Source organism: Triturus cristatus, chromosome 3_2 (assembly GCF_964204655.1).
Source record: "Triturus cristatus chromosome 3_2, aTriCri1.1, whole genome shotgun sequence".
NCBI lineage: Eukaryota > Metazoa > Chordata > Amphibia > Caudata > Salamandridae > Triturus > Triturus cristatus.
Genome location: NC_140584.1, coordinates 283838524 through 283858988, shown reverse-complemented (window position 1 = coordinate 283858988; position 20465 = coordinate 283838524). Strand labels below are relative to the sequence as shown.

General features: G+C 49.8%; 1 protein-coding gene across 1 annotated transcript in view; it reads left to right on the top strand.

The window, feature by feature from the left end:
* The window catches only part of LOC146857157 (discoidin, CUB and LCCL domain-containing protein 1-like), a 231141-nt gene that overhangs the window by 174012 nt on the left and 36664 nt on the right, over positions 1–20465 (top strand). The window contains exons 9-11 of the mRNA XM_085647637.1: positions 3086–3210; positions 4168–4336; positions 20081–20173. Coding sequence (XP_085503763.1) covers positions 3086–3210; positions 4168–4336; positions 20081–20173 — 387 coding nt within the window. The remainder of the gene's footprint in view (positions 1–3085; positions 3211–4167; positions 4337–20080; positions 20174–20465) is intronic.

Below are 20465 nucleotides of genomic sequence, written 5' to 3'. Positions count from 1 at the left end.
AGTGGTGGTTATGGGACACAAACGCACACACTCACCCAGAGCCACCCTAGCCCCGATCGCGCCCTGGGCATAAAGAAACTTGTCGCCCTCCCGGCAGCTGGTGAATAAAATATGGTAGCGGGGGGTCCATTTTGTGTTTACAGGTCATTCACACATGTTTTTACAGGTCATTCACAAATTAACCAAGCAAACACAACAAGATGATGGACAGAGTGCTGAAACTTTTCAACCACTCACCCCCAGTCAAGAGATTTTGGTTTAATCCATCGTTCTTTTGCTCGCTATGCCAACCCAGTTTGGACCCAGCCATATGCAAATAAGTCTTGACCCTGCTCCTCTTGGGAACAGTCCTCCCCAAACTGCCAGGCCAGGTCCTCCCTGCACCGGAAACAAGCATCCTGGGACAGGTTTCGGGGTTTCACCCCTCATTAGCCAGGTTAGCTTGAGACCAGTGGCACCCAACGTCTGGACATACCCTTGCCCACTTAGGGCGAACATAGCAAACACAAGATGATGGACGGAGTGCTAAAACTTTTCAATCACTCACCCCAGTCACAGATCTGGGTTTAATCCATCATTCTTTTGCTCACTTCGCCACCTCAGTTCAAACCAAGCTATGTGCAAATCAGTCTTGACCCTGTTCCTTGTGGGAACAGTCCAGCCCAAGCTGTCAGGCCAGGTCCTCCCTGGACCAGAAACAAGCATCCTTGGACAGGTTTCAGGGTTTCACCCCTCATCAGCCAGGCTAGCTTGACCAGTGGCATAGCGAGCCAGTCACCCGCGTCTGGGCATACCCTTGGCACTTAGGGCGAACAAAGCAAACACTAGATGATGATGGACAGAGCGCTGAAACTTTTCAACCACTCACCCCAGTCACAGATCTGGGTTTAATCCATCGTTCTTTTGCTCACTATGCCACCCCAGTTTGGATCCAGCCATATGATCTGTGACTGGGTGTGAGTGGCAGAAAAGTTTCATCACTCTGTACCCATCATCTTGTTGTGTTTGCTATTCACACTTAAAAGCAGTTGGGAATGCGCAACATATCGGGACGCTGGCAGCATTTCCCTAGCGGTGGGAACTGGACACAAACGCACTCACTCACCTCATGTATGGACTGGTACTCAGCTGCTCACGCACAACATTCAGTACATTCGATGCAGTTATATTTTACGCAAAAGTACATTCTTGCTGACAGATGACCTGTTTCTATTTCATGAAAAATACATTCTGGCTGACCAGGAAGGCTTTATTGTGCCTTTTGGAGTTGCACCTGCTTCCTTTGTGACCAGGCCCAGGTTGGAGATGCGCACTCGTCAGTTGTTCATCAGGGCACTCTGCCTGGCACGAGGCGGATAGTGTGTTAGACCCTACACTGTTAATCTCTGCGTGATGCTGGCCCTCTCCAACCCCTGGCAGTTTGGGGGATTTAATCTGAACATTGTTGAAGAGGTCCGCGGTAAATCTGCATAAGGTTACACAGAGGCTCAGTGCGCTTAGAAGCTCTTCAGCAGTAGAGCAGCACCTGTCCTGCACTGGTAGACCTATCTAGGTTGGGCCAGCCATGTTGTCCGTCTGTGTACCGGTACTCGCCATGCTTAAAAGGAACTTCCACTACTGCAAAGTGGAAAATCCAGAAGTGCCGGCATTTAATACCTGTCAGTACCGGCCTATTTAACTAGTGAGGAACAGAAGGAACATGGCGTGAAAGCAGCTGCAGAGTGTACCCTAGAAGTGTGCCCGACAAGACTGAACAAAGTACACAGTGCGTGTGCTCCCCTGGGCAAGGTACTGTTAAGTTCTGTTGATTTGTATAGCGAAAAAATACTTTCAACCTATGGACCCCAAGGTTGGCTAATAATTCCAGCAAAAAAACATCGGCTGGACTAGTTTCTCCGCACCGGCTGCACCTGGTACCTGCACTGGCTGGAAGTCGTGCAGGTAACAATAAGAGCCAGTGAGAATCACCTGAGGCTCAGAAGACTGGTCAAGGGTTTCCTGCCTAACATCATCACTAGATATCATACCACCAATGTGTATGGAATCTTCTCCCCAGCCAACGTAAGTCCCGGAAAACTACCTGGACCTCAGACACAGGTCAAAGAGGCTGTTTCGCCAACATGGAAAACTGGGACGGAACTCAAGACCTCTGTGTAAATACAAGAGCCGCTGCAAAGACTAACATCTGGATTACTCAACAGACCACAAGTGCAAAAACAAGTAGCTTACATAATGAGAGATGCCCCTACACCTCATGGAAGTCACACAAGGGCACACGTGAACCCTCAATGCTGACAAACCACCTTCGACCTTGTGTGAAGAAATCACCAGATACCTCTTTAGTAGCTTCCTCCCCCAACATGCTCTGTCCCTCAGATTACTTCCCTTTTTATGCCCTCTACTGCTTGCGGTCATCATACCTGCTCCAATCCTATATATTCTCATTTGTTAAAAGGGTCGTTTGACTCTATGTATGTTGCCCCTTTGATCATAACCAATCTAACAATCTCACCCAAATCATCTAACTCATATGCACATTTCCCAAATCCTCTGCGCTAAGTTTGAATATTAGCTTCACAATGTAATTATATAGTCCCACGTATCTTCTACCTTTACTATGCAACCCCTAACTTTAATAGAATTCTAATCTAACTCCTCTTCACAAAGAACCGTAGCCTCAACACAACACCAGACTCTGGTCCAGACCATAATACTAAAATCACCAAACGTTTGCCACATGAATAATAGAATAATGCATGTGAGGGATCTCGTCTGAATAGCTCATTCCTTCGCTTTACTAAAATATATTTAATAATAAGTCACTGTACTAACTTCTAACCATGGGGTCTCCATAGTAACGTGTTACCAGCTCAGATAGTGCTTCAGCTGCTTGTCAGGGATAGTAAGCACTATATAATTGGAATTACAATCCAACACAATACAATTTGTTTGGCAAATGGAGGTGTACTGCTGCTCTGCTTGAATGAATCCATTGCTGTTTTGGAAAAATGTCTTATTCTGAAACTGTAATACCGTCACTCACTGTTCTTCTCTGTATTTACCCCTCTTTATTATTATTTACCAGGGATCGTGACCAGGGGTTCACCCGATAGTGGGTACAATTTCTACACTCTAACTTATAAAGTTCTGTCTAGCCGAGATGGAAAAACCTGGAAAATGTACAAGCCGAGCAGTGGTACTGAGGAGAAGGTAAGCTGGAACCAAAAGGGCGTAGAGTGCTCCAGAAATAAACCAGGATTTCTGCAAAGACAGATGCATTCTAGGAAATCTAGGTGGATGGTGATAAAATTGTCTTTATACCCCATGTGTACAAAGGCAGATGCATTATGTGCAAGAAAAAGATTCATGGTGGGATTGGGGTTTGTTATTTTATCCTATTCCTACTGAGGCAGTTGCATGCTGGGTAAGTCAAGGTAATGGTGAGATAATGACCAATTAAGCCAATGTATATGGAAGAACATGCATTGTAGGTAAATCAATGTGATGGTGGGAAACTGGACACTTTATTCTCGTTCTAAAGTGGTAGGTGCATTCTGGGTACTTCAAAATGGTTGTAAGAGAGGCGTCTGTAGCCTAGTTTTACTGAAGCAGGCTCACTCTGGATCCGTCGAGGCTATGGTGAGAAAATTGCTGATTATTCCTTTTGTATATATAGATGGCGTCCTCGGTTGGGAAAATGGGTGATGGGAAAAGATCTACTCATCTCACATCTACAAATACCAGTGAATTGTGGGAAACTCAAAGTCATAGTAGGATAAAGTTGCATTCATGCCAGATGGGGCAGTACTGGATAGTCAGGCATTTTCCAACCGGCTGGGGGCTCTCAATAGCTGTAGGCATCAAGAAAGGATCAGGCTGAGTCCCCAGAGACAACATAATCTTTGTCGAAAAAGCTGATTGTTTTTTTAAAAACAAATTGTATTTGTCAAATAGCACATAAACAGAAGGGCCCTGTAACCCAGAGGTGTCTGCACAATCCGCGAAAAAAGGTGTTTAAGAATTGCTTGTATTGTTATAATAATTTGCTACCATTGATAAAGCGGCACAATTGGATTCCCTAGAATGTGCCACAGTCGTGGGTCGGTCTGAAAAGTCGCCATAGCCAAACCTCTAATGCCCTCCTCTGTATGCCCACTCCACTTGCAGGTCTTTGAGGGAAACACGGACAGCCAACAAGCCACTTCAAACAACTTTATCCCTCCAATTGTGAGCCGTTACCTACGGATTGCCCCCCAAAGCTGGAACATTCGACCTGCCCTAAAGGTGAAGGTGTTGGGTTGCATGGCGACTCGTACGCGCAGTACCCGTCCTAACGGTGAGAGTCCATGGTAGATCGAGCTTATACTTCTGACATAGGGGGAGAAAGAGTAGGGCTTAGATTTCATATTGTTTCCCTGGTATGAAGCAGAATCCCACCTAACTTCCTGGAGTTTCCCTGGTCACCCAGAAGCCCCCTGAGCTCCTACAGCCTCACTGTAATCTGCCTGAAATCGAACAAAATAAAAGACAACTTTTCAGACTTTAAGTCGGGTGGGTCCTCTCAATGATCAGTGCCAGCAGTCATAAACCAAAACTGGCAAAGCCAATAGTTCTCTTCTTTGGGACCTAAAGGCTTTTCCAATACCTTTTTCACAATGCTGTATAGCATTGGCAAGATGCTCTGAGCACGGGCAAAAATAAAACCGAAAAAGATTAAAAGGTGTGATTGCGCAGCCGCAGTAGCTGCGTCAAATTGTAGGTGTGTGCATGGGTTGTGATGTGTATCCTTGCATGTATCATTATGTATGCACACTTACAAAATGACGTGGGCGACTTTTTTTTATCTGCTAAAACGATGTGAATCGGTAAATTTTAAAAGAAATTATAAATACTGCAAATGATCTGGGGGTTTTTTAAGGTGCAGGTGCCTCTAGCAATTTGCTGCCTGGTCACCCCACCACTTACCCAAAAACGAAATAAAATTGGGGAAATAAACAGCAGGTGTGGCACAGTGGAAAAAGAGATTGAGGAAAGCAACAAGTAGTGGGTGAGGGAGGAGAAAATCAAGCACATAAGGAAGAGCATTACAAGTGCGGGAAGAGAAGCCATGCAGCATGTATGTTGTTCGCACACAATGTAAACTGAGTGGCATGGATGAAATCATGGTATGAATGTTTGTTTCTGACAGGGCACAATTGAAAACCCTAGAGTTGATGGTGAAGTCAGTACGAGCTTCTGACAGCGCTTGTCACTGGATCATCATACGTGTTCAGACTGTGCTCATCCAAATCTTGGCCTCTCTGCATTTGTGCATGAGCAATGTTCACATACATGTAATTAGTATTCTGTGGGGAAGTGTACAAAGGAGTAGAGGTAGGCGAGCCAACAAATTAATAGGGAGAGCCTGTTGCATGGATTCTGTTTGGATACAGAACTGTGCCTGGGATCACAGGTCGTCAGAACGTAGGGACTTAGTCACCATACCACATCAGTACCAATAGGCAAAAATAAAACTAGCACACAGTGCCCCACTTGCCCTCCTAACCTTCCCAGAGTAACAGGTGAATTGGTAACCTAGAACACAACACTCTAGTCCCCAAGGGAACCATGGAAACAGATCATCACCTTTTGCTTCACACTCGTGCATGTTCATAATAAACAAAAGAAAAACACAATGAAAGTTTACAATATTTATTGAAACTATTGTGCTCTATTTTGAAGCAACTATGCTGAGATTAGAAAACATAAAACTGAGTAAACTGTATACAATGAAACGCCCTATCATGGCGAATGATATATTTGTCTAAGCCTACCCTCACTACGTGATCACAGGAATATATCAGTGATCTTTGAGATTACAACTAGACCTCATACCTCATAGTTAGGTGGTTCGCATTGTACGTGTAAAGTCAGTTTACACAAAGTTGGGTGCTCGTTCCATGACCTGTCCCTCTGCAAGAATCTTCCTCTCTATTTTCCATCAGGCAAGTCTCAGTTTATATGATAAAGTGCCATTTTGGAAAACAGTAGCTGTGCCTTTGTGTTGTGTCTAAACGTTAGAAGATGTTGCTGACCAGTCATAGCAAAACAGGGCACCATGTTGTTCGACCTTGTACGAAAGGTCAAAATGAATCCCAAGAAAAAGAACTGAATAATAATAACATGTACAGCGTGTTTCTAAAATAATATCATGGCACAAAATAAACATTTTATGTGTGGCTGTGGAAAGCAAAAGCGGCTTACAACTTGCAGTTAGGCTAAATAAGGGAGCACCAAGTAGGCCCCAAAGGGAACTTACTACAAGCTGAGCCATGGGGGTGGCTCAAATCTTAGAGCATGTGCCCAAGAAGAGCCCTGAAAATATTTGCTATGTAAATCATGCAGCAGACGTCACTTAAAATATTATAAAGTCTCTTCAAAACGGAAAAAAGTGTATTTCTTTAACTAGTGGAAGTGTTGACATTAGTATGGTACATTATACAACTGCACTGAGAAGTACATATTAAAAGTGATAGTTTTATAAAACTCGTAGTCTGAACTCACATTTTTTTAAGTGCTTTCATGTGCAATAATGTAGAAAAAAGTTTTGGTGTAAAATATTTTTTTCCTAACATCTCTCAATTTAAGTAGGGAAGCTGTGGTTTATCCAGATTTTCTGGTTTCACTTTGTACAATCAGCCAGTAAGTGTTTATTTGTCTTTCTTTATGTTGCTTTGTTTTGACTTCTTATTGCAGTTTGTAAATATAGCGCAAACTCGACCAGAAGGTTGAGTGCTTTACATGAATTCCAGATTTTTTCTGCTCGCATAGTGAAATTTTGGCTGACCGCTGCACTTTGGGCAGAAAAAAAGCCCAGTTTTCTTTTAGAAGGACTGTGAGTAGCCTGACAACTTATTAAACGTAATGCTAAGTGCATTAGGTTAAATACATTGCCCAGACTTCTGATTTCAAAGCAACTTCCGTAGCAGGGAAGTCAGGGTGCTTCGCCAAACACGGGCTTCCCTGCTGGGAAAGTTGATTTGAAGACCTCGGTCTGGGCTAGCCAGTGCAATTAACTAAATGTAATTACCATTAACGTAATTACATTTCCGCTCCCTGACAGTGCTGCTCAGGAGAAGAATTTCTTGTGCCGTTTTCCTCTTCGCACAGAATGAAGATTACTTGCTCAGGAGGGTGTTTCGCCAGCATTCCGGCCTTTTTTAGGTTGCACCCCTCCAACAGCGAAGTTGTCTGGTTCACTAAAGACATCTTGGGGACATTCAGAAAGATTCCCTGTGAATGTATGCCGCCCATTGCTTACCATTGGTTTTGTGGTTTGTAACTCACATTTGCTTGGGTTCTATTTGCCCAGCTTTTGTTTTTCCCTTCTATGGGCTATCCCTTGTTTACTGTATCCTTCAGAGTACTCGATTTCTGTAATCAGGCCTTTAAATCTTGTTCTTAGCATGTCACATTTGCTGTGCATTCAAATACAGAGGTCAAATGTCAGGCACTGTCTTTCGGGGAGCTTGGTGTTTACCTTTCTTTCTCTGACTTCAGAGTGAGAGGATTAATGTGACAGTCATGGTGGCTGCTGGGGATTTTCTGGAGGAAGGCTTAAGGATGTTATTTTTTTCTAGCACACACCAAAATTTAAATGTTTGGAAATGAACTGTGCAGATATTTCAGAATATCTCATAAACAGGAAGCTCAAATGCAGCACATATTTTTTGATAATTCTAAAGTGTGGTGGTAGCAAATATCTTAATATGATCAAAACAAATCAATAGACTAGGTGATGACCTATCCACACATTATCATTTGTGCGTTGTGTACTTTTATCAGTAAAACTGTATGTATCTGCAAATTTAATGGTAATTTCAATTGAAGATATGTTGTCTGTAATGGCAGTGTGCTACCACACCATGCATACTGCACTTTACACCACTGCACTCGACTCTGCACCACTCCACTTTACGCTACTCCACTCTACTCCTTTCTATTGTGTACCACTCTACTTTGTCTATGCACTCTATGCCACTCTACACCGCTGCACTTTTGGCCACTGTACTCTAAGCTAATGCACTGTACTCTATACCGCTCCACTCTATGCCAGTGCACTCTACTACACTCCAATCTACACTGTACTCTGCACCACTGCGCTCTACTCTACATTGCTGCACTCTATGCCACAGCACTCTACCTTCTACTGTGCACCACTCCACTCTACGTAACCTCACTCTACTCTGAGAATCTTCTGTACGCCCTGCACTCTACTTCACTCTATCAATCAGTCTCAATCAATTAGGATTTATAAAGCGCATTGCTAATCACCTGATACGGGAGCCGGGTGCTTGCGGGTCCTGGAGTCTTATTTGAATATCCACGTCTTCAGGGCCGTTGGGAATACCGGAAGTGAGTTGATGGTCTGGATCTGCAGGAGAATGCTATTCCAGGTCTTTGCTGCGATGTGGGAGAAGGCGTGTCGTCTACTTCTACTTCAGTAGATGCAGAGAGTATGTGCAAGTGAAAGGGAGGCAGAGCGTAGTCTTCTTGACAATTGGTGGAAGTTCAGGCAGTGGTTAATGTAGGCATGTCCTTGGTTGTGTAGAGACTTGTGTGCGTGGGTCAGCAGCTTGAATGGGCATCTCTTCTGTATGGGGAGGCAGTGGAGTTTCCTGAGGTGGGGTGTGATGTGGGTTTGTCGCTGAAGGTTGAGGGTGAGTCTGGCTGCAGCGTTCTGCATGGTCTGAAGTCTTTGTAGGAGGTGTGTGGCGATTCCAACTTAGAGGGCATTGTTGTAGTCTTGGCGGCTGATGATGAGGGCTTGTATCATGGTGCTTTTCATGTGTAGGGGTAGCCACTTGAAGATCCTACGTAGCATGAGAAAAGTGAGGAAGCAGGCGGAGGAGATGGCGTTGATCTGTGATTTCATGGTGAACTTGTTGTCAATGACGAATCTAAGGTTTCTGGCGTGATTGAAGGGAGTGAGTGTGGGTCCTAGGTCTGATGGCCACCAGAAGTAGTTCCATGTGTTACTGCTGGTGCCAAAGATCAGTACTTCCGTCTTGTCTGTATTTAGCTGCAGGCAGTTGTTGTGCATCCAGTTGGCGATGTTTGTCATGCATCTGTGTAAGTTGGTTCTGGTGGTGATGGGGTCCTTTTTGAGTGAAAGGATGAGTTGGGTGTCGTCTGAGTAGGAAATTATGTTGAGACCATGGGATCTGACCATGTAGGCCAGCGAGGTCATATATGCGTTGAAGAGCGTGGGACTGAGGGATGAGCCCTGGGGGACACCACAGGTTATCACCTTGGGTTCAGAGGTGAAAGGTGGGAGGTGGATCCTGTGGGTTCTTCTGGTGAGGAAGAAGGTGATCCATCTGACCGCATCCCCTTGAATGCCGATGTGGTGGAGTCTTTCGATCAGTGTGTGGTGGGATGCGGTTTCGAAAGCTGCTGAGAGGTAAAGGAGGATCAGAGCTGTTGTTTCTCCTCAGTCAAGGAGAGTTCGGATGTTGGTGGCTGCGATCAGGGTGGTTTTGGTGCTATGATTGCTACGGAAGCCTGATTGGGAGATGATGAGTAGCTGGTTCTGCTCCAGGTGTGTCATGAGTTGATTGTTGATGATCTTTTCTAGTACCTTCGCTGGGAATGGGAGCAGAGACATTGGCCAGTAGTTTTTGAGTTTGCTGGGGTCAGCAGAAGGTTTTTAGAGTTGTCGCCTGACTTTCGCAATGATTTCAGGCATCAGGGAATGTTGCAGGTGATGATAGAGGTGTTGAGTAGGGTGAGGAGTTCCTGGCCGATCCTTTAGTTTCCGAGGGTGAAGATGTGGTGCGGGCATTGGTCTGTGGGAGCTCCCGAGTGGATGGATTTCATGGTGGAGATGGTGTCCTGGGTGGAGAAGATGTTCCAGGTGGTCAGTGTCGGTTACGGTGGTGGCGTATCTGTAGATCAAGTCCATTGGGGTTGGTTGGGGTTAGACATTTCTGTATTTAGTTATAATCTTGTTGTGGAAGAAGTGGGCGAAGTTGTCAAATCAGCTCCTATGAGGGTGTGTTTGTTTTGACTGGCAGCCGGGTTGGAGAATTACTTAACAATGTTGAAAAGTTCCTTGGTGTTGTAGGCGCATGTTTCAATGCATGCAGCAATGGCTGTCTTTTTTTTTTTGTGGGCCTCAGCAGGCAGTAGTAGAGGTTGACGGAGGTCTTGAAGGCTGCCCTGTTGGAGGTGTCCTATCTGGTGCACCATTTCTTCTCCAACTGCTTACTGTTTCGTTTCGCTGTTCTGAGTTCTTGGATGTACCAGCTGACCTTTGAAAGATTTTCTCTGGATGTTGCTCTTATCTGAAAGAAACACGTTAGTTAGATTCCTCACCTTAGAATATCCCCAGGCGTCAGACTGGATCCGGAAGATTTTTCGTCAGCAATACCCCTTGCGCGTCGCTAGGCGTCGTCTGCGGCTCCGCGTCCGTCGTCGGCGTCGTGCGCCGGGATGACGTCGTCGGAGTACTTAGACGCCGCCCTCGCGCGCTGACGTCAGTTCTTCTTTTTTCCGCGCCAGTAAGCGCAGATCCGGGAGAGCTACCCCTTTTAGTCTTTTTTGACTAAATCTTTTTGATCATTTTTGATCCTTGTCTGTCGACATCTGGTGCCGGTAGGATGCCTGGGTTCAAGGCTTGTGAGGATTGTCATCGACTGATGTCGGTGACCGATCACCACCGCCGGTGCCTCTACTGCTTAGGCCTCGACCACGACGCGGAGTCGTGCAACGACTGTCAGGCCCTGACTTCGAAGGCTAGGCGGGAGCGGTCCCGCAAGCTTCTGGAGCTTCGCCACTCGGCTCCGCGTCGTGCGCGATCCCGGTCCAGGAGGAGGTCCAAGGATCGCTCGCGGAGCCCTAGCCGACGCCACCATCGCTCGTCGGGCTCCAAGTCGTCGGGTAAGTCTAAACACTCTAAGAAGTCGAAGCGGCGACATCGCTCTTCGGACTCCCCTCGCCGGTCGCGCGACTCGGCCGAGGGTCCAAGTGGTTCCACCCCCGCGGCTCCGGCGGAGCCGCAGGTGCCGCGTCCGCCCCCATACCTTCCGGTCCCTGGGGCTGACGCGGCGCCGGCGGAGATCAGTGCCTTCCTCTCGGCCATGAGGAGCCTGGCCCCGCCGTCGACGCCCGCTGGCGCGCCTTCGGGCCCCGCGGGCTCGACTGGGCGACCTCGCGTGCCGGCGGCTCCGGCCCCGGCGCCGTCGACGACTCCGGTCTCGACGCCGCAGGTCCCCGCGGGGCCCATGCCTGGGCCCCAGTCGACGCCGGTTGACCTTGTCACTCCTCCACCGGCGCCGACGCCTGAACCACCGACGCCGTCACCGGCGCCGCCGACGCCTGTGACGCCGACGCCCCAGTTTAGCCCTCATCCGGACCCGACGCCGGCACGGCGTCCGCCGACGCCGCATCCGACGCCGCTAGAGACCTACCATCTCTACAGTCCGGTTCCGATCATTCCTCCTGTTTATCAGGAATCGGAAGAAGGGGGCGACTGGGAGGGGTTCGAGGACCCTCTGGCTGTTCAGTCACAGCTTTCTCAGGACTGGGCAGATGAACTGGGGGAGGCCAGCGGGCTGGACACCTCGCCAGACGCTGGATTCACTTCTCCTCCGACCGTGGCTTCGGAGGAGGGTGCAGCATTTTCTGTGGTGCTGCGCAAGGCGGCTGAGGCCCTTGGGCTCGAGTTGCCTGCCGTGGCTGTGAGGACCAACATCCTCACTGAGGTGCTTCAAACCTCAGCAAGCTCCACTGAGCCTCTGCTGCCGTTTAACGAGGCCCTCACTGACGTTCTGCAGGGCACCTGGTCCAAGCCCTCCACAGTTCCTCCTGTGGATAGGAACGTTGCCAGGCGCCACCGCCCTGCTCCGGGCGACCCCAGCTTCCTGTCCCAACACCCCACCCCCGAGAGTCTGGTTATCCAGGCCTCTACTTCCCAATCCTCCTTCCCGACCGCTCCGCCGGACCGGGATTCCAAGAGACTCGAGCAGTTTGGCAAGAAACTGTTCTCGTCCCTTAGTTTGGGCCTGCGGTCTTTAAATACCGCTTGTCTCTTGGACCGTTATTCCCATTCCCTGTGGGATACGGTGGAGGACGTGCTGCCCCAGTGTCCGGAGGAGGTCCGGACGCGTCTTACCCAGGCTCTGGCCGATGGGAGGGATGCAGCACGGCACGCCATAAGATGTGGGCTTGACACCACGGACTCGCTAGGTCGGGCGATTTCCACCACGGTGGCGCTCCGCCGCCATGCCTGGATGCGGTCCACGTCATTTTCCGGGGATGTCCAGAACACCCTCATGGACATGCCCTTTGATGGCACTCGCCTGTTTGGTGAGAAGGCGGACAGTGCGCTGAACCGCTTTAAGGACTCCCGGGCTACGGCCAAGTCCTTGGGCCTCTCGGCTCCGCGGGCGCACACCTCCGCTTTTCGCCCCTTTCGTGGCCAAGGAAGGGGCGCCTCCTCACGTTCGCAAAGCCACCAGCCGCAGAACCAACCTGCGCGCGGTCGTGGACGTGGCTTCCGCCGTGGCGGAAATGGAGGCCGACGTGGTCAGCCCACATCCACCCCGGCAGCATCCGCCTCAAAGCCTTCCTAGTCCGAGCTTTCAGGCCCATACCACGCCAGTGGGCGGCAGAGTTCGCCATCACCTGCTCCACTGGCGGTCCATAACATCGGACAGGTGGGTGCTGCAAATCGTCCGAAGGGGCTACTCCCTCCCCTTCGAGACGACCCCTCCAGCCATGCCACCGCAGCACCACCGTATCTCGGGGGATCATTTGGATCTTCTCCGCGAGGAAGTTTCGGCTCTCTTGGCCAAGGGGGCCGTCGAGCGCGTTCCGAGTCCAGAAGTAGGTCGTGGTTGTTATTCCCACTACTTTCTGGTTCCCAAGAAGGGCAAGGGGGGCCTGCGCCCTATCTTGGACCTCCGGAACGTCAATGCCTTCCTCCGAAAGGAAAGGTTCAAGATGCTAACGTTGGCTCAGGTTTTAGCTGCCCTAGACCCTGGAGACTGGATGGTAGCGTTGGACTTGCAGGACGCATATTTCCATATCCCCGTCCTGCCGGCCCACCGGCGTTACCTGCGGTTCACGGTGGGCCAAGAGCACTTTCAGTTTACCGTGCTCCCCTTCGGCCTCACCAGTGCCCCTCGGGTGTTCACGAAAGTGATGGCGGTGGTCGCAGCTCATCTGCGCAGATCAGGGGTCCCAGTCTTCCCCTATCTCGACGACTGGTTGTTGAAGGCGGGCTCGCCCCAGGCAGTCGTCTCCCACCTCCAGACTACGGCGGATCTCCTGCATTTGCTGGGGTTTTCCATCAACGTGCCGAAGTCGCACTTGAGTCCCTCTCAGAAGCTCCTCTTCATCGGAGCGGTTCTCGATTCGGCGCAGTTCCGGGTCCATCCACCGGAACAGCGGGTCCGGGATATACAGGCCCTGATTCCCATCTTTCGGCCTCTATCCCGGGTTTCGGTCAGGTTAGTGTTGCGGCTTCTGGGGCTGATGGCCTCCTGCATCCTACTAGTGCATCACGCCAGGCGGCGCATGCGGGCTCTGCAGTGGGACCTGAAGTTTCAGTGGGCCCAGCATCACGGCAACCTGTCCGACCATGTCTTGATCTCGGAGGGTACTGCACAGCAGTTGCAGTGGTGGCTCACGGACCGCGAGTGGGTCAAGGGCAAGAGCCTCTCCCTTCCCCAACCGGAGCATGTCGTAGTGACGGATGCGTCCCTCTTGGGATGGGGTGGCCATATGGGAGAGGCGGAGATCAGAGGCCTCTGGTCTCCGGCGGAGTCTCGCCTCCACATCAACCTGTTGGAGTTGAGAGCGATCCGGCTTGCACTGAAAGCCTTCCTTCCCTCTGTCAGGGGAAGTGTCGTGCAGGTGTTCACGGACAACACCACCGCCATGTGGTACTGCAACAAACAGGGCGGGGTGGGGTCGTGGACCCTTTGTCAGGAGGCTCTGCGCCTCTGGACATGGCTGGAACACCAGGGCGTCACCCTGGTGGTTCAACATCTGGCGGGCTCTCTGAACGCCAGAGCAGACGAACTCAGCCGCCGGTGCATGATGGATCACGAATGGCGTCTGAACTCCGAAGTGGTGCAAGGCCTCTTTCAGCAGTGGGGAGAGCCTTGGTTAGATCTATTCGCCACCGAAGAGAACGCGCAATGTCAGCAGTTCTGCGCGTTGGAATTTCCAAGGCGGCACTCGCTCGGCGACGCTTTTCGTCACGAGTGGAGTTGCGGTCTGTTGTACGCCTTTCCGCCTATACCACTTCTGCCCAGAGTGCTGAAGAAGATCAGGCACGACCGGGCCCAAGTCATCTTGGTGGCTCCGGATTGGGCACGAAGGTACTGGTATCCCGAGCTACTCAGTATGTTGACCGATCCTCCGATACGTCTGCCCCTTCGGGAGGATCTTCTGTCGCAGCAGCAGGGGACGGTCCTCCACCCGAACCTGTCCAGCCTCCACCTCCATGCGTGGAGATTGAGCGGCGGCAGTTGATGCCATTTGACTTGCCTCCTGAAGTCTGTGATATCATTCTGGCAGCCAGGCGTCCCTCCACAAAGTCGGTATACGCCTGCCGGTGGAACAAATTTGTGGCATGGTGCACAGCAAAGGCTGTGGATCCCCTTTCCGCCCCTCTTTCTGAGGTTCTCCTCTTCCTTCTTTCTCTGGCCCGGCAGGGCTCTGCCCTGGGCACCCTGAAAGGTTATCTTGCTGCCATCTCCGCCTTCTTGCGGCTTCCTGATCAGCCTTCTCTTTTCAAGTCCCCTGTGGTTACACGCTTTCTCAAAGGCATTACACACACGTTCCCTCCTGTCCCTTTTGTAATGCCTCAGTGGGACTTGAATCTGGTCTTGACATTCCTGATGTGCGCTCCCTTTGAGCCTCTTCACAATTGCCCTCTTCGTCTTCTCACTCTAAAGACTGCTTTTCTGGTAGCCATCACCTCGGCTAGACGGGTGAGTGAGCTCCAGGCTTTATCTTCAAAGCCTCCTTTTCTATCTGTTCATCCGGACAAGGTTGTCCTTCGGCCTCGTCCCTCCTTTCTTCCTAAAGTGGTGACTCCATTTCACCTTGGGCAGTCTGTCACCTTGCCCACCTTCTTTCCGCCTCCGCATCCTTCCAAAGAGGAAGAGAGGCTCCACCGTCTGGACCCAAAACGTGCGCTCTCCTTCTATCTGGACCGCACAAAACAGTTCCGGGTGGACGACCAGCTTTTTGTTGGGTACGTGGGCGCTAAGAAGGGGAAAGCTGTGCACAAACGAACCATCTCTCGGTGGGTCGTTTTGTGTATCAAAATCTGCTATTCCTTGGCTAAAAAGGACCCTCCTGTTGGGCTGCGCGCCCATTCTACTCGGGCCACAGCGGCTACTACTGCCTTGGGACGGGGAGTCCCTTTGCAGGACATCTGTCAGGCGGCGACGTGGGCTTCGCTACACACGTTTGCCAGGCATTATTGCCTTGACAGCCAAGTCCGGAGGGATGGCTTCTTTGGCCGTTCTGTCCTCCAGGACTTTCTGGTGTGATCTTGGTTCGCAGACCCACCACCGGGGATGGTATTGCTTGGGTATCTATTCTAAGGTGAGGAATCTAACTAACGTGTTTCTTTCAGATGAACAAGTTACTAACCTTCGGTAACGATGTATCTGTAAGAAACATTAGTTAGTTAGATTCCTCACCGACCCTCCCATCCTCCCCGTTCTGCGAACTGACATCTAGGGTTAAGGTTGTCCTTTCAGGCCCCTAGATTTTATTTTTGGCACCAGTGTCGGTCTTTGCATGGCTCTGCGTTCCTGGCGCGGAAGGCTATGTACAAGAACTGACGTCAGCGCGCGAGGGCGGCGTCTAAGTACTCCGACGACGTCATCCCGGCGCACGACGCCGACGACGGACGCGGAGCCGCAGACGACGCCTAGCGACGCGCAAGGGGTATTGCTGACGAAAAATCTTCCGGATCCAGTCTGACGCCTGGGGATATTCTAAGGTGAGGAATCTAACTAACTAATGTTTCTTACAGATACATCGTTACCGAAGGTTAGTAACTTGTTCGATGGAGACAATGCTGTTTGCGCAATTGGTGATTTAGGTATTGAAGTTTTTGCTCCCTTTTTGAGGTTGGTGGTGGTAGCAGGGTTAGAGGTGTTGAGGGCGTTCGCCTAACTGGTCTCTGAAATTTTGTTCCACCTACAGTGAGGGGTATTGGTCATCTTGGGGATGGTGGTGCAGGGGCTCGAGATGCTGAAATGGACAATAGAGTGATCGGTCCATGTGATTTCTGTGGCATGGCTGTATTTGATGCAGATGCTTGAGGTGAAAATTGGGTCCAGCGTGTGTCCTGGGTTGTGTGCATGGTCATAGACGATCTGGGTCAATCCGAGGCTCCTCATACTGTTCAGGAGGTTTGTGATGTTTTTGTCGTTGGGGTCGTCCATGTGGAAATTTCGGTCACCGAGATAGGTGTTGTTCTTGGAGTCTAAGGCTAGGGGTGCAATGAAGTTTGCGATGCTGTTGCAGAAGCTGGAGTGCAGGCGGTATGCGAGGGTGCCTCTGATGGTTGTCTTGTAATCCGTGTGGAGCTTGGCGTTGAGATGTTTCATGGGTGTGGTGGTGTTGTCGGTGATGGTGGTACACAGTATGGTCTCTTTGTGGATTATGGCTGTTCCTCCTCCTGGCTTGTTGGTGCGGTCCTACTGAGTGATTTTATATCCGTAGGGGATCGCTGTGGCAATGTCTGGGGTGGATGTGGAGTGGAGCCAGGTCTCAGTGAGGAAGACTGTGTCTGGTGCGAGTATGGCGATGAGGTCCCATGATTCATTGGAATTCTTGCATAGTGAATGTGTGTTGAGAAGGGTGCATGCATGAGTTGTTGTTTTTGTTCAGGTGGTGTTTAGGGTGGGGCTGGTTGGTAGACTGGTGTGTGTTTAGTCGCAGTGGGTGCAGGTGAAAGGTCCTACCGTGGAGCATGGGTCGGCACGGTTGGCAGTGTTTGTTGCTGCGTACAGGGTCAAGGGTGTAGAGCTCGGTGATGGTGTATCTTCGGGGGTGGGAGGGCCAGAAGTTGTGGCACTGGCCCTGGTCCAGGCACGGACAGGTTAGCCTTTGACACGCCTTCGGTGCACCAGTGGCACTTCCGATGCGCAGTTGTGCTGTGGCCTGCATTAAGTAGGTCCTGGGGTGGGCAGGGCTTCTGTTGATGGAAAGAACGGTGAGTGGAAAAATCTGGTTGGAAAAAACGCAGCAGGAAAACAACCAGCTGCGATGTCACTGGCTCAGTCTGGAACACGCAGGAACTGAAGGTCACAGGCAAGTGGCAAGCTAGGTGTCCAGGTGCCTACTGATGTGGTCACGCTGCAGCCTGCATTAGGTAGGTCCTGTGGTGGGTGGGGCTTCTGTTGGGAGAAAGAGCAATGAGTGGGAAAACCCCAGCAGGAAAACCTGGGCAGCTGCAATGTCACTGGATCAGTCTGGAACAAGCAGGAAATGGAGGCCACAGGCAAGTGGCAAACTCAGTGTCCAGGTGCCTACGCCTATGCCACTCCACTCTCCGCTACTGCAATCTACGTTGCACCACTCCCCTGTATGCCACTCTACTCTACTCTGCACCACTCTACTACACTATGCCACTGCAGTCTGCCACACTGCTCTAACCGCTGCACTTTATGCCAATGCATTCTACACCACTTTACTCAAAACCATGCACTTTACGTCCTTGCACTCTGCACCACTGCACTCTACGGCACTCTGTTCTACTGTGCGCTACTGCTCTCTACCCCACTCTACTCTTCACCACTTTACTATACACCACTGTACTCTACGACACTCTACTCCGCAACAGTGCATTCTCTGCCACTGAGCTCTATGCCACTTTATTCTGCACCCCTGTACTCTATGCCACTGCACTCTATTTAGCACTACTCTACTGCACTCCACGCCAATGCACTGTACTCCACTGCACTCTATGCCAATCAACTCTGAGCCACTGTAATCTACTCTGCACCACTCTACGCCACTGCATTCTATGCTACTCTACGCCATTCCACTCTAAGCCACACTTCTCTGCATCACTCCTCTCTACGTCACTGCACTCTACCCTGCACCACTTCACTATACGACATTCTACTTTGCAACACGGCACTCTACGCCACTCTACTCTGTGCCACTCCACTGCACTCTACACCAGTACACTAAAGGCCACTCTACTCTGCATCACTCCAATCTACAACACTGCACTCTGTGCAAATCCACTCTAACCCACTACCCTACACCACTCCACTCCCCTCCACTCTACTCTGAAACAATCTACTGTACACCACTGCACTCTGCCACTGTACTCCATTCTGGGCCATGCCACTGCAATCTATGCTGCGCCACTGGACTCTGCACCACTCTGCTCTACTCTTCACCACTGTACTCTAAACCACTGCACTCTATGCCAATCTACTATGCATCATTTTACTCTACATCACTCTTCTCCACTCTATGCCACTCCACTCTACAACACTCTACTCCACTCTTCTCCACTCTGCAGTGGTCTGTGCAACTCCCTCTCCATTCCGCTTTACTCCACTCTATTATACGAAACACTAATCTGTGCCACTCCACTTTACGACACTCTAAGCCACTACAATTTACAACAATCTACTTCGCTCTGCCGTTCCACTCTACAACAACCTATTCCGCTCAGTGACACTCTACTCAATTCCCTCTACGCCACTCTGTTACCTCACTACAATCTATGCCAATCTACTCTTTTCTATGCCACTCCACTCTACGACACTCTATGCCATGCTATTCTACAGCACTCTATGCTACGACACTCCATGCCACTCTCCTTTACACTACTAAAGTTTAGCCATGAATAGTAGCTACGCTGGTGTACAACATGGCTTAAACACGTTGGCAAAGCTAATAGCTCTTGCATAGGCGAGACCTATCGACTTTGCCAATACTTGTTCAACTAGGGCAGAGGCAGGTGCATGCAGAAATGGCAGAATTTCCTCATTTTTGCACCCACTTACCACTGATTGAAAGAAAAAAGGTTTTTGCCCACCCCTAATGTTCACAGGGGGGAGTGTATGTGTGGGTCGGGAAGGTGTGAATGTGTTCTCTGGAGATTTGTTGGAGATGGTGAAGTGTTTGAAGTGAAACAAAATACATGTTGAAGGAGAGGGTGGAAAGACAGTGATGAAGAGGAAGGAAATTAAGTGTGAGACATACAGATGGAGGGGACAGAAAGAGAAATATGTGGAGAAAAAGGCAAAAGTGAGTAACCTAGAGTGAGAAATTGGAAAGGAAAGTGACGAGAGAGGGCATGGGAATGGCTGAAACACTCAGAAGTACACACCCCCTTCTTCAAATCTTTGTAATGTTTGATTGACAGTCTCTCATTTTTTCTGAACTTAAATTTTTTCATTTCTATTTATGTACAACAATGTCGTTTTTAATCTTTTATCTGCTAAGGTATTATATTCAGTGCTTACCAGCATTGGAAAAACCAAAAGATCTAACGGGCAAATGTTGTTCTATGTGTTTGGATGGACTAACAGAAAACAAAAGAGAGGCTCGCAGATACTGGTCAGATGGGACAATGCTAACATCCTCGATTACATTGGCCATGCCCTTCTTAAAGCATTGCTTTCCTAGCTATGTTTATTTGGCCATGCCCCTGGTAGAGACCAGGAAGTAGGAAGACTTTTAAAGACCTGTCTGGTGCTTCATGGGTAATTAGTGACATAACTTGGCTAGAACTTCTAGGCCTGGCAGGGCTTCAGCCATTGATTTCTGATCTATGCCGCTGCGGATGCTCTGGTACCACTTCTGTCCACTTCAAGCCTTCATGGCCAAACATACCAAATGAGTAGGCTAGATGGATGCTGGTGAACCAGGCAAAAGGGCTGGGGAGAGCTTGACATTCATCTTAAATGAAATACAACTTGTAATTCCTAATAGCTGCTGGACATTTGGAGGTATGCAATTATCTAAATGTCTCTTGGTGTTTGAGGCCTGCTCTTCCGGGTATCTGACTAACGTTCCTTGTTTGTTTTTATGTCTACAGTGTATGTGGTCCCCAGAGAGATTTCCACTGTGAGCAGCGTCCCTCAAGAGCAAACCACTTTCCCCAGTGTTGAAATCCGCTTGGATGGAGCAGGTAATGTTGGAATAATATCGGGACAAAGCCAGTACCGGTGTCGGATGTAAAGCCTCTGGGTATCCAAGGAGCGCAGACCTGTGAAAGGGTTACGATGGACCAGCGGAGTAAGGAGATACTAGGGACAGGTCATTGACACAAGGTGTGGGACAGTGGGCGACACAGACCATTCCTATTGATAATGTGATGCCCTGGGGTGGGTCGGTTCCAATGGTGGGACAGTGCAAGAGGTTGGAAAATGCCAGTAGCAGAGCTGAGAGTCAAAGGGTTGCTAGGCTAAGCTTATGTAGAC